General features: G+C 56.1%; 1 protein-coding gene across 4 annotated transcripts in view; it reads left to right on the forward strand.

Annotated features, from left to right (window-relative positions):
- Window positions 1-13377, forward strand: part of PAPLN (papilin, proteoglycan like sulfated glycoprotein) — a 35798-nt gene that overhangs the window by 10407 nt on the left and 12014 nt on the right. For 3 of the 4 annotated variants that reach the window (XR_003795938.1, XM_029238161.1, XM_029238162.1), the window contains exons 7-18: window positions 1231-1354; window positions 1837-1917; window positions 1994-2166; window positions 2270-2393; window positions 2879-3005; window positions 3982-4189; window positions 4712-4894; window positions 5109-5250; window positions 10837-10917; window positions 11085-11340; window positions 12326-12446; window positions 12789-12933. Coding sequence is in view for 3 of the 4 variants with exons in the window: in XM_029238161.1 (XP_029093994.1) it covers window positions 1231-1354; window positions 1837-1917; window positions 1994-2166; window positions 2270-2393; window positions 2879-3005; window positions 3982-4189; window positions 4712-4894; window positions 5109-5250; window positions 10837-10917; window positions 11085-11340; window positions 12326-12446; window positions 12789-12933 (1765 nt within the window). In the remaining variant the exon portion in view is untranslated. The remainder of the gene's footprint in view (window positions 1-1230; window positions 1355-1836; window positions 1918-1993; window positions 2167-2269; window positions 2394-2878; window positions 3006-3981; window positions 4190-4711; window positions 4895-5108; window positions 5251-10836; window positions 10918-11084; window positions 11341-12325; window positions 12447-12788; window positions 12934-13377) is intronic. The other variant, XM_029238163.1, reaches the window with a different exon arrangement.

The raw sequence follows: 13377 nt of genomic DNA on the forward strand, positions 1-13377 counted from the left end.
GTGTTGGATCTTCATTTCTGTGCGAGGGCTTTCTCTAGTTGTGGCAAGCGGGGGCCACTCTTCATCGCGGTGCGCGGGCCTCTCACTATCGCGGCCTCTCTTGTTGAGGAGCACAGGCTCCAGACGCGCAGGCTCAGCAGTTGTGGCTCATGGGCCTAGTTGCTCCGCGGCATGTGGGATCTTCCCAGACCAGGGCTCGAACCCGTGTGCCCTGCATTAGCAGGCATTTTCTCAACCACTGCGCCACCAGGGAATCCCCATTATTCTTAATTCTTTCCATTCCCCTCTCCCACCCCTGGATTTCCTCCTATTTTCAGATACTTGAAGACAATGTCCCTGTAGCCTTCTCTCCTGTATCCTCAAATCTTCCAGACATAAATAGTCTAATACATTCGCCAGTGTATTTCTTCTTTTTTTAAAAATTTATGTATTTTATTTATTTGTTTCTGGCTGTGTTGGGTCTTTGTTGCTGGGCGTGGGCTTTCTCTAGTTGTGGCGAGCGGTGGCTGCTCTTCGTTGAGGTGCACAGGCTTCTCATTGCGGTGGCTTCTCTTGTTGTGGAGCACGGGATCTAGGCGCACGGGCTTCAGTAGTTGTGGCACGTGGCCTCAGTAGTTGTAGCTCACGGGCAAGTAATAGAAACCCAACTAAAACCGACTTAAGGAAAAAAATGCCACTGAGGGAGGGGCTGGCTGCAGGTGCCTGAATGATGTTGCTGGAAACATCTCTCTCCTTGTCTCTTTGGTCAGCTTAGGGGCAGACAGGTTCTTCTGATGAGGTGTGAAGATGGCCCAGCAGCCCAGGCTTCAGTTGTCCCAGCCTGGCAACTCCCTGGGACAGGGCGCCCTATTCCCAGGAGTTCCAGCAACCTGGGGTTGCCTTTGGCTTGTCCTGGCCTGGGGCTCCCCCTGTGAGCTTTGAGCAAGGCATACAACCCGCTGATTGGCCCGAAGCCACTGTTGGGGAACTGTATGCAAACTCTGTGGGAGAGAGGTGGCTCCCACAAAGGAAGGAAAATGAGGTGTTATTGCCAGAGAAGGGGACACGGGTGCCGAGTAGGCAGAAGAGGTGGATTGTCAGCCACAGGCCAGATTCAAGGTTTACTCGGCCCCCATGGCTAGTGAATGGTTACTGCACCTCCTGGACCTGGCTACGCGGCCAGGGTTCAAGTCCTGGTGTGACCATGACTCACTCTGGTCTCTCCCATCTCCCCTCATCTCTGCCTGGCAGGTTGTCGGCTGTGACTACAACCTGGACTCGTCGAAGCAGGAGGACGAGTGTCTGCAGTGTGGCGGTGATGGCACGACCTGCTACCCCGTCACAGGCGTCTTTGATGCCAATGACCTCAGCAGAGGTGGGGCTCCTCCCGGGGTCCACAGACAGTTGAGACAAGGGTCTGTTACCTGCTCCTTCCTGGCCTGTCTCCCTCACTGGCTGAGTTGCTCTCATGGCACTTAGTGGGTCTGATCTGGCACTCAGGTCATGAAAGCCCTGAGGTCCTGCCTCAGGGTGGAGGCCAAACCCTTGTCCAGGAGCCTGTGGGCTCACACTAGGATCTCTGCCCCCTTATCCAGTGGCCGGATGCCTCCTCATCCCTTCCCCCACTGTCCCCATCTGCCCCCTCCCCTCCCGGTCAGTATGGGTGCTGGAGCCTGCCCGCCCCTCTGGGCTTTGGAAGGCTGTCTGCTCCTCAGGAACACTCTTTCCCAAGCACCCCGCCCTGCCTGTGTCCTCCTTGCCCTTCCCTGACCCCACCTGTGCTGCTGGGCACGTAGCATCCTCAGGGCCAACTCCTCCCTGTGGCCGAGTGGTCCCGGAGCATCTCTGTCCCCTCAGGCTACAACCAGATCCTCATAGTTCCCGTGGGGGCCACCAGCATCCGCATTGAGGAGGCGGCTGCCAGCAGGAATTTCCTGGGTGAGGAAAGTTTTGGGTCTGGGGCCGGGGGGTGGGTCCTGCCAGGGCAGCTGACCTGGGTGCTCGCCCCGCACAGCGGTGAAGAGCGTCCGTGGTGAATACTACCTCAACGGGCACTGGACCATCGAGGGCGCCCGGGCCCTACCTGTGGCCAGCACCATCCTGCACTATGAGCGGGGAACTGAGGGGGACCTGGCGCCCGAGCGGCTCCACGCCCGCGGCCCCACCTCGGAGCCCCTGATCATCGAGGTGAGCGGGGCTGGCAGGAGAGGGGGGCGGCCAGCAGGAGGGCTGTGGGCTGGGCGGGCACAGCCCCCTGGCATCAGGCCTCAGTGGGGACCCTCCTGCACAGCTCATCAGCCAGGAGCCCAACCCTGGCGTGCGCTTCGAGTACCACCTGCCCCTGAGCGCCCCCCGGCCCGGCTTCAGCTGGAGCCACGGCTCGTGGGGCGACTGCAGCGCCACGTGTGGTGGAGGTGAGGGCAGGGCCCCGGTCAGGGGGCGCGGCTGCATGCGGGGCTTGGCTCTCTCTTCCAGGCGCTCCAGCTGTGGGTGCGAGGTGGACAAGTAGAGGAGACAGCTTCACGTCATGGGGGGTCACCTGGGGGAAACCCAGAGAGCAGGAGACTCGAGGAAGGGCCCCCACCCAACCTAAGAGAACCAGAGGGCTTCCCCGAGGCAGTGGCATCTCACAGGAGACAGTATTCCATTGTCATTGGAGCCTGGGCCTGGAGCTAGTGGTCAGGTGTCAGAGCGGGGCTCCATCGCCCACAGATACAAGTCTCTGAACCTCAGTTTCCTCATCCGTGAATTGAGGATGGTGATGGCAGCCTACCCCAGGGGGTCATTTGAGGCTTAATCAAGGTGACGCTTGGGATGTGTCCGGAAGGGTGCCTGGCCCAGAGAATGCATTTGGCGAGTCTGGACTGACTGGTTGCCTGCTACGGCTGGGCCTCTGCAGGTCAGCAGACCCGCCCAGTGTTCTGCACCATCGACAATGAGGTCTACCCCGAACACCTGTGCCGGCACCAGCCGCGGCCGGCTGACCGCCGCCCCTGCAGCCCTCAGCCCTGCCCACACACCAAGCGGTGAGGCCCTGCTGGCCCCCTCGGCCCCTGCGGAATCCAGGCTCTTACGTGGGAAGGGAGTGGGGTCCCTCAGCCGCTTTAGACGTTGAGCAAAAAAGGAGGTTGAGGGGCTCCTCAGAGCTGTGGCCAGAGGGGGAGGAGCCAGCCGTCAGCCGGGCAGGGGCAGTGGGGGGTCCTGAGCATGAGACCCCAGGCTATTCCGTCCGCCATCCTGAGCCCACACAGTGCCCAGAATGTCCAGGCTGGCGGCGGGAGGGTTGGGGGGGGTATCGGAGGCCCCGTTTGTCTGAGCTGGCAGGGGACTTGGCAGATGCCAAGAAGTGGGCCAGGGCTCGGGCCAAGGGGACTGAGGGCATTGGCAGTGCCTGTGTTTGTGCACAAGGGACCTCTTACCTGCACCAGCCCAGAGCGTGGCCCCTTGCTGGGGCCCAGCGTGTGTGCAGGAACAGGTGCTCCTGGGCCACAGGCTCCCCGCAGGGCTGTGCAGTCCTTCCTCCCTGTGGCCTTGGTGGCAGCTGGTCTCTTGGGATGGTGGTGGGTGTGGCTTTGCATGTGGGCTGGCCCTTTCTTCTAGGTCCTTGGGCCCCACAGCCAGGAAGGGCCACTCCCCACTTGGGTGAGCACAGCCCCTCCGGGAGAATCTCCCCACTAAGTTCAGCCCCAGAGGGGATGGAGTCTGGCTGGGGGTGATGGCTGACCTGGCAAGGAGGAGGAAGGGGGACGCAGGTGAGGACAGGAACTCTGAGAGGGAGGCGGCCAGGCTCCGTGTTTTTAGGGACCAGTGCACAGTGGTGGGAATGGGTGAGCAGGGCCGGACCTTGGCCTTTGTGCAGGGCTCTTTGCCCCTCACATGCACTGCCTGATGCTCAGAGAATGGGCCGGGTGGGGGTTCCCCCCTCCGCTCCTGTGCCCCCTTGGGCCTGGACCTTGGCGCCTGCTGCAGGGCCAGCCTCACCGCCTTCCTGCTCCCTGCCAGCTGGAAGACGGGGCCCTGGACTCCCTGCTCGGCCTCCTGTGAGGGCGGCTCCCAGTCCCGCACCGTCTACTGTGTCTCGTCTGACGGCCCCGGCGTCCAGGAGGCTGCTGAGGGCACCGAGTGTGCGGCCCTGCCTGAGAAGCCCCCTACCACGCAGGCCTGCAACCTGCAGCGCTGCACAGCCTGGAGCGCGGAGCCCTGGGGCGAGGTGAGGCCCGGGCCTTGCTAGGAGGGGCGGAAGTCAGGAGCTGGGTCTTGGGCCTGGGCAGCAGCAGGGCAGGGCTGGGAGACTCGTCCTCCGCCTCGGGCAGACAGATCCTGGGAGTAAAGTGACCTGCCACGTGGTCTTGGAAGCAGTGGCCAAGGCTGGGACTAGAGCGAGGGCCTGGATTCCTGCTCCCGTGTTCTTCCTCCTTCTCTAGGGTCCCAGGCCGGGTGGGAAAGAAGAAGCCGGGCACATTGTTTGGGGGCCAGGGAGAAACTGGGGCTGCTGGTCACTGCTTCTGGCACCTACCTATGTTGCAGTTGCAAATGAAGGAATGTGGAAAACGCACCTCAGCGTGGTATCTGCCGCCATGGTTCAGGCTGTGTAACCGCAGGAGGATGACTCGGCCTCTCTGGGCCTGGGAACTGGGCATGGGGCAGCAGGGTGCTGTCTGCCCTCTGGGCCAGGCTGGTGGGACTCCAGCTGGGCGAGGACCAGCTCGTGCTGACAGCCCGGTCCTTACAGTGCTCTGTCAGCTGTGGCGCCGGGGTCCGGAGGCGGACTGTCACCTGCCGGGGTGACGAGGGGTCTCTGCTCCACGCCACAGCGTGCTCCTTGGAGGACCGTCCCCCCCTCACTGAGCCCTGTGTGCATGACAGCTGTCCCCCCCTCAGTGACCAGGCCTGGCACGTAGGCGCCTGGGGTCTAGTGAGTACTTCCCCCCACCCATACCTGCTGCCCAATCCCGGTCCCTTGGGTCTCTGACCGGAGGCTGCACATGTGCCTGTCCTTGGGTCTGACACGCAGTACCAGGCACCTTCCCCCTTCCCCCTGCCTTATGGGTACCCCCCACCCAGTCTCAGGGTCTCTCTCCCTTTGCGGGCTTGTTCTCTCTCCCCACTCCCACCCCGGGGGGCCCCAGTGCTCCAAGAGCTGCAGCTCGGGCACTCGGAGGCGCCAGGTTGTCTGCGCCATTGGCCCGCCCGGCCACTGTGGGAGCCTGCAGCCACCCAGGCCTGCGGATGTGGAGCCCTGTAACACGCAGCCCTGCCATCTTCCTCCAGGTAAGGACGGGAGGGGCAGCTGGTACCTGGCCCCACCTCTTTCCCTGCTATCAACCTGGCCAGCCCTTCCTGCCGCTGGGCCTTTGCCTGTGCTGTCAGCCCCCTGGAACGCTCTCACACATCACCGTGTGTGAAGCCTTTGCCACCCACGAAGTCCGGCTCTGGACAGACTCACCAGGCAGCCCTGTTTGCCCCCTCGGAGGTAGCATCCCTTACCCCACCCCCATAGCTCACCGTAACTGCTGTCACTCTTAGGTTGGTTTCCGGGTGCTGAAGTGGTTGTACATGGCTTGTAGGCCTACTGGCTGTAAGCGTCTTGAGGGCCAGGTCCCCTTCCTTCTTTCTGTTTATACCCCTGCAGAACTTAGCTAGCGCGTGCTAGGTACTCAGTAGTTGTTGAGTGACTGGGTGACTGAGTGCAGAGAGGGAGGCCGTCCAGGAAGGATTGTCCTCGCGTATTGCCTCTGCCTTCCCGCCTCCCCTCACCCCCATCCCCACTGGGAAGGAAGGTGTCCCAGTCGTGAGGAGCTGCAGGACAAAGGGCACAGAGGCCAGCAACTTACTTGGTGTGAGGAAGTGTTACTGAGGGAAGGTGTAGGTTGGGGCTGAGCCGGGGGGTGGGTGGTCGGCTTTGAGATACTGCAGAGAGGCGTTTGGCCTTGATGTGCTAATGATGGGGGAATGTTTGGGTTCCAGTGGAGGCACGCGGCAAGGTGGCTAAGAGCCAGTGGCCTGGAGTCAACAGCTAACCTGGATTCAAATCTCCACTCCACTGCTGACCAGCCATGTGGCCATGGGCAACTGCCCCTCCTCTCTGATCCTCGGTTTGCGCATCCGTACAGTGGGGTTAATAAGACTGACTTTCCAGGCTCGTGATGATCGCTTGGCACAGTGCCTGAATACACAGTACTCCATAAGCAAAGGGTGGGTGGCAGTGGTGGTGAGGCTCTGGGGGACCCTGGGCCGGGCTCCTTCGCCTGGGCCTGGCCCTTGGGGTGCACGAGCAGATGGATCCTTGGGCTCTTACAAGTCCAGCACCCACCGAGTGGGTGTCCCAGGACCCTGGATGCCTTCCTGGAAGAGGCTGTCCTGAACTTACCCCAGAGAGGCATTCACATAGGTCGAAAGGAGGGAAACAGAAAGAGAACTTCAGGCCAGGCTGAGTTGTAAAAGAAATAACCTTCATTGCTGTTTTCATAATTATAAACATAATTATGTTCATTGTGGAAAATTTGGAGAATTTAGAAAATTAGTATATGGTGAGAAACTTAAATTACCCTTGACCCCATCCATTGTTGGGATAAATCTTTAGTGAACTTCCTTGTAACGTATGGGTGATTTTGTATCTCCTTTTTGCCCCTAATGACATTTGGTCTGTGAACATTTTCGTCTTGTGATTTCTAGGGGCTCCACAGAAGTCCATGGTGGGTATGAATTTAGGGTTTAGGTGGTTCCTGCTGTTTTGGGTACTGTAACTAGTGCTGTAGTGCTTACTGGCAAGTGCCCGGGAGGAGGGGCCGAGGGTGCAAAGAGGCGGCCCCCTGAGGGGTGGGCTTCTGAGTGGACACACCGGACAGCTCTGCTTCCCCGTCTTTTCTAGACTCTTGAGCAGTGCTCGCCAATAGAAATAGAAGGCAAGCCCCACATGTCATTTAAAATTTTCTAAGAACCACATTTTATGTATTCTTTTTAAGAGTTATTTATTTATTTTATATATAATTTATTTTTGGCTGCATCAGGTCTTAGTTGTGGCATGCGGGATCTTCATTGAGGCACGTGGGATCTTGCGGCACGCAGGCTTCTCTCTAGTTGTGGTGCGCAGGTTTTCTCTTCTCTAGTTGTGGCGCATGGGCTCCAGGGCGTGTGGGCTCTGTAGTTTGCAGCACGCAGGCTCTCTAGTTGAGGCACGCAAGCTCAGTGGTTGTGGCGCGCAGGCCCATTTGCCCTGTGGCATGTGGGGTCCTGGTTCCCCGACTAGGGATTGAACCCACAGTGCTAAAATTTCACTGGTGTAGTCGATCTCGATTTAGATGTCATGAAACGTACAGTTGAAAAAGCAGATTCACATCCCCAAGTTGTTCCAGACATACTGAAGGTTTTTCAATAAATGAATCAAGTGTCAGTGTTTAAATTTAAAAATAATTCTAGTTCGGTAAAATTTAAAACTCAGTTTCTCAGTCCCTCAAGCCACATTTCAAGTGCTCAGTAACTGCGAGACCGGTAGGGGCCCAGGACCGGCCCTCGGCACAGGGTATGGGGGTGATGACAGGTCTGTCCAGGGAGGGTGCTCTTCGGGCTGGGGTGATGCTGAGGGCCTCAGGCCTCTGGCTACTGATTAAATTTGTCTAATAGGCCCAGGGAAGCCACTGAAAGTTTTGGAGCTAGAGTGACGCCATGAAAGATGTTTAGGACAGATTTGGCACCTGCCTGAGTGTCAGGCCAAAGTGGAGAGAGTCGAGAAGTAGGAGCCAGGTGGGGAGCAGGTGCAGAAATCCAGGCTCTTAGAGAGAATGATGGGAGTGGAGGGGCCGGCGCTGGCCCAGCAGAGCCTCATCCCCTGCGGGTGTGGGTGTGGGGAGGGGCCCCGGACTCCAAGTTAAGCCTGAAAAGGTGGCAGAGAAGAGTCACAGGAGGGGAAGCCAGAGGCAGGGTGGGCTTGGCAGAAAGGTGCCTTTCAGGCAACGAGAGATAGCAGGAATTCCAAGGCTGGCTGGGGGCTGTGAACGCAGGGCCGAATGTGCGTAGGCGACCAGAACAGGGGAGAGAACTGGAGTCAGCCTTGTCCGAGGTTTTGGCCCAGGTTGGGTAGGTAATAAAATGAAAACAAAGATTTTACCTCTTCTCTACTGGAATCTTCCAACCCTAAATCATTATTTTTTAAATATTCCCTGGAGACTGGCAAGATGTCCATGCGAGAATGGGATTTTCACTTATTTTATTTTTTATAACTTTGTTCCACTAGGTAATAATATGTTTATTGTGGAAAATTTGAAAAACTAACAAATAGAAGGAGGGGACCCCCCGCACCTCTGCCTCACAAAACACACACACACACAAAGCACTCAGAAACTTTCACTGTGAGCATTTTGGTGGTTTTGTTTTTTTAATTTATTTTATTCAAGTATAGTTGATTTACGATGTTGTGTTAGTTTCTGCTGTACAGCAAAGTGATTCAGTTTTATTTTTTGAAAGATTTATTTATCATTATTTTTTTAATTTATTTTTGGCTGTGTTGGTTCTTAGCTGCGGCATGCGGGATCTTCATTGAGTCATGCGGGATCTTTTGTTGCGGCGCCTGGGCTTCTCTAGTTGTGGCGTGGGTTCCAGAGTGCGTGGGCTCTGTGGCTTGTGGCACGCAGGCTCTAGTTGAGGTGCACGAGCTCAGTAGTTGTGGCACGCAGGCTTAGTTGCCCCGTGGCATGTGGGATCCCAGTTCCCTGACCAGGGATCAAAACCGCATCCCCTGCATTGTAAGGCGGGTTCTTTACCACTAGACCAGCAGGGAAGTCCCCAGTTTTATATATATATGTATGTGTATAAGTATATATGTTGTTTTCCATTATGGTTTATCTCAGGATATTGTATATAGTTCCCTGTGCTATACAGTAGGACCTTGTCGTTTATCCATCCTCTATGAAATAGTTTGCACCTGCTAATCCCAAACTCCCCATCTATCCCTCCCCCACACCCCTCCCCCTTGGCAGCCACAAATCTGTTCTCTGTGAGTCTGTTTCACAGTCACTGTGAGCATTTTGGGGGTGTCCTGCTAGTATTCTTTTGGGTATCATTTTAAAAAATTCCTATTATCCTAATTTTATCTACTCAGCCTTTTGCATTTTTTCTCTAATATTTTGTGATGAAAATCTTTTTAAGAACTTAATATTGAGGTGGTTAAACATCATACAGCGTAAAATTCACCCATGCTAATGGTACAGTTTGTGGTTTTTAGTAAGTTTACTAAGCTGGACAAGAGACGATGAGAAATTTGGATCACACAGGAAAGTTGAAGAGCTGTGTGGTGAGCAGCCACATGCCCACCATCAAGTTCACAATTAATATTTTGTTGTAATTACTTTTTCATCATCTACTCTCTATCCCTTCATCCATTAATCCAATTGTTTTTAATATGGATTTTTTAAATTGACGTGAAAATCAACAGAGTTAACCGCTTTAAAGTATACAGTGTGCTGTTTTTATTTATTTATTTATTTTTGGCTGCACTGGGTCTTCGTTGCTGCACGCGGGCTTTCTCTAGTTGAGGTGAGCGGGGGCTACTCTTCGTTGCGGTGCGTGGGCTTCTCACCGCGGTGGCTTCTCTTGTTGCGGAGCACGGGCTCTAGGCACTCAGGCTCAGTAGTTGTGGTGCACGGGCTTAGTTGCTCCGCGGCATGTGGGATCTTCCCTGACCAGGGCTCGAACCCGTGTCCCCTGCATTGGCAGGCGGATTCTTAACCACTGCGCCACCAGGGAAGTCCAAGTAGACAGTGTGCTCTTATTTGTTGTGTTCACAATGTTGTACAACGACCAACTCTCTAGGTTCAAAAATGTTCATCACCCCATATAAACACTCTGTACCCATCAAGTAATCACTCCCCATTAACCCTAGTCCCCTTCCCTGGTCACCTGACCTGCTGCTCTCTGTCTCTATGGATTTGCCAATTCTAGATAATATCAGATAAAAGGAAGAGCAGACCTTTTGCATCTGGCTTCTTTCACTTAGCGGAATGTTTTTGAGGTTCATCCAAGTTGTGGCATACATCAGCACTTCATTCCTTGTTACGGCTAAATCACATTCAGTTATATGGATGCACCCAATTTGTTTATCCATGTGTCTGTTGATGGATATTTGGGTTGTTTTCACCCTTTGGCCATAATGAAGAATGCTGCTGTGAACATATTCATGTAGGAGTTTCTGTGTGGGTGTGTATATTCAATTCCCTTGGGTATATATTTAGAAGTGGAATTGCTGGGCTCTACGGTAACTCCGTTTAACTTTGTGAGGAACTGCCAGGCTGTTTCCACAGTGCTGCACCATTTTACATTCCCACCAGCAGTGCATGGGTTTCCAGTTTGTCCGCATCCTCGCCGACACTTGTTATTTCAGTCTTTTTTGATTAGAGTCATCCTGGTGCATACGAAGTGGTGTCTCCTTATGGCTCTGATTTGCGTTTCCTTCATGACTGATGATGTAGAGCATCTTTTCATGTGCTTGTTGGCCACCTGTGTGTCTTCTTTGGAGGAGCATATGTTCAAGTTCCTTGCCCATTTTAAAACTGGATTGTTTATCTTTTCATCAGTCCAATTAAAAATGTTTCTGTATCATTTTTTGTTTTATGTCATTGGGATCAAACATAAACGCTAATTTTACATGTGGCTTTTCCTTTTGCTGAACACATAACATGAGCATTTTCTATGCAATCAAAGACTCTCTTGAAACCTGGGAAGGGTGTTTATAAAAACACAAGTCTGCTCCTTTTTCCTTCTACTGTCCTGGGTTCCCCAGGTCCTGCCTGAATAGTGGGGTGGGAGCAGATGTTGGTGGGGGTGGCCTTCCCTCTGCACTCTGACTGCCCCGGCTCCCTGCAGAAGTCCCCAGCATGCAGGACATGCACACCAGCCCCAGGGACCCGTGGATGTCTCTGGGCCCACGGGAGGCCCCCGCCTCAGGTGAGAAGCTCAGTGGAAGCCCCCAGCCCTGGGCCCTTGAGGTGGAGGTTGAGGGTGGTGGCAGGTGGTTTGGGGGGATGGGGAGAGGTGGGTCTGATGCGGACACAGATGGAGGGTGAGGAGCCAGGTGGCGACATCACATGACCTTTGCTTCCTCTTCTCTCTAGATTTTAGAGACCAGTGGTGGGGACCCCAGGAGCAACCCTCAGCTCGGGGTAACCCCAGAGGCGACCAGAGCCCACACCTGCCAGCCCCGGGCCCAGCCCCATCTCTGCGGCATTCCTCACACCGGCAGCCCCTGTGGTCTGGCTTGGGGCCCCGTGACTGCAGACACAGCCCCCATGGGTGCTGCCCCGATGGCCACACTGCATCTCTTGGGCCGCAGTGGCAAGGCTGCCCGGGGGCCTCATGTCAGCAGAGCAGGTGGGTGCCTCTTCCTTCTCCCCAGGTCGAAGAGGGAAGGTGTGTGTTCAGGGGGTGTGTCTGATGCACGGGCAGTGTCTGCTCGGAGAGGGCATGGGGTGGCTTAGCAGAGCTCCAGGCTGAGCTGCCCTGGTAGCGCAAAACCGAGGGCTTGGCTTCCTCTCGCTGAGCTCCTTAACGTGCTGGCTGTGGGCAAAACCCCCTGCTTTCTCTGCAGAAGTCAGCCTGTTGAGATGTAGCGTGAGGCTCTGGGAAGGCAAGTGGGCTATGATTCTAGCTCTCCGATCCAAACCAGGCCCCCACTCCCTCAGGGGCTGTGGTGCTAAGGGCTGAGATTCGGCGCCCAGCAGCCTGGGGGTGATTCGCAGCTCAGCCACTTACCGGCTGCGTGCTGGGTGACTTGGGGCAAGTTATTAACATCTTTGATCTTGGCTTCCTCTGCTGAGAATTGGGAACAATGACAGCCACTGACTGGGGTTCCTGTGAGGCTGAAACGAATCACATGGTGCCTGGCACATAGAAGGTGCTTTGATACGTTCCTTCTTTCACCTTCCTTCCCAACTCCTGGTTGGTGGAGGTGAATGAAATAAGTGGTGGGCTCCTCTGACACCCTCTTCTGCCCCATCGCCCAACTGCTGACATTTTGTAAAAACTCCCTGGGAACCTGGTGTTTGGGCAGGTTCGGGTGCATTTCCCCCTCCTCGGCTTTGTGGTGGGCTGTGTGAGTTGAAGATCTCTCAATTATTAAGGGTTCAGTTCTGCGTATTGTTTTCCTGTTGCCCTCACTGGGAGCCTCTAAGCGGTCAGTGGACATGGCAGAGACTGGGGTTCACAAACCCGTCTCCCACGCGGATCTTCACCCGGTCAGCCCCTGGCTCAGGGAGCCTCAGAGCCTGGATCCTGGGATGCAGGAAGCTCAGGGTCCCTGGTAGGGGTGGGGGTCAGGGCTGGGTGGTGAGGGGAGGGCTGTGTGATGTCTGTCTAGGTTCGGGTGCTGTCCTGACGGGGTGTCTGTGGCCGAGGGGCCCCATCAGGCTGGCTGTGCGAGCTCTTATGGACGCAGCAACACCGGGAGCAGGCCACAGTCGAGAGAGGTGGCTTCCACGGTAAGTGTCTGGTCACGTGAGGGGCAGGAGTCCAGCCCCCGAGCCTGCTCAGTGCCACTGCGACCCAGGCTCTGCAGCTTTAGCCTTGGAGAAAGGAGGTCCCTGAAGCCGGCTGGACTGGACCATCCTCTGGAGGGCATAGGGCTTCAGCGACAGGCCTGGGCTGGAGCTGGGGGGTTCAGCCAACATTCTCCTGGCCTCTGGTCTGCCCCCAGGGCTGGGGTTATGCTCCGTGCGTTCACAGTTCTGTCCCTCTTCCTGCCATCCTCCGCCTGGCAGCCTGGAGTTCCCGCCAAGAGCCAGACTTACTTCCAACTTCCCAACCTTGGGCTTCCTCCCCAGGCCCAGCAGAACGAGCCCAGTGAGTGCCGGGGCTCCCAGTTCGGCTGTTGCTATGACAACATGGCCTCTGCCGTGGGCCCTCTTGGGGAAGGCTGTGTGGGCCAGCCCAGCTACAGTGAGTGGATGCCCCTTCTTGTCCTTCCTGGTGGGTAGGCTCTGGTCCCACTGTGCTCGCCACCCCACCCAGAGCCAAGAACCTTCCTACTGCCTTGGTTATTGCTCTTTTCTTCCACAAATACTTACTGATCACCTACTAGGTGCCGGGCCAGAGAACAGTGCAAGATTATTACCGTGTCCAACAGTTTGCACTTGTCGCCGCCTGGTTGCTTGAGGGCGTTGGGGAGAGTTGTCGGTGGGGATTCCACAGAGAAGGAAGGCTGTACTGCCCCCGGGGCTCAGCCCCCTCCAGAGACAGGGAGGTCAGCGCTGGGATGGACGGGGTGTCCCCACCCTGCCTGGGATGAGTCCTGGAAGGAGAGCTGTGAGGCGGGCGCATGGGTGGAGCGCCAGGGACCATCACAGGGACGTTGGAAGCCAGGTGGGCTGGTGGGCTGAGTCTGCAGGGGGCTGGGCACCTGGATGGGCTTTA

This window comes from Monodon monoceros, unplaced genomic scaffold (genome assembly GCF_005190385.1).
Source record: "Monodon monoceros isolate NGI ecotype Baffin Bay Population unplaced genomic scaffold, NGI_Narwhal_1 Super_Scaffold_21, whole genome shotgun sequence".
In the NCBI taxonomy this organism is placed as follows: domain Eukaryota; kingdom Metazoa; phylum Chordata; class Mammalia; order Artiodactyla; family Monodontidae; genus Monodon; species Monodon monoceros.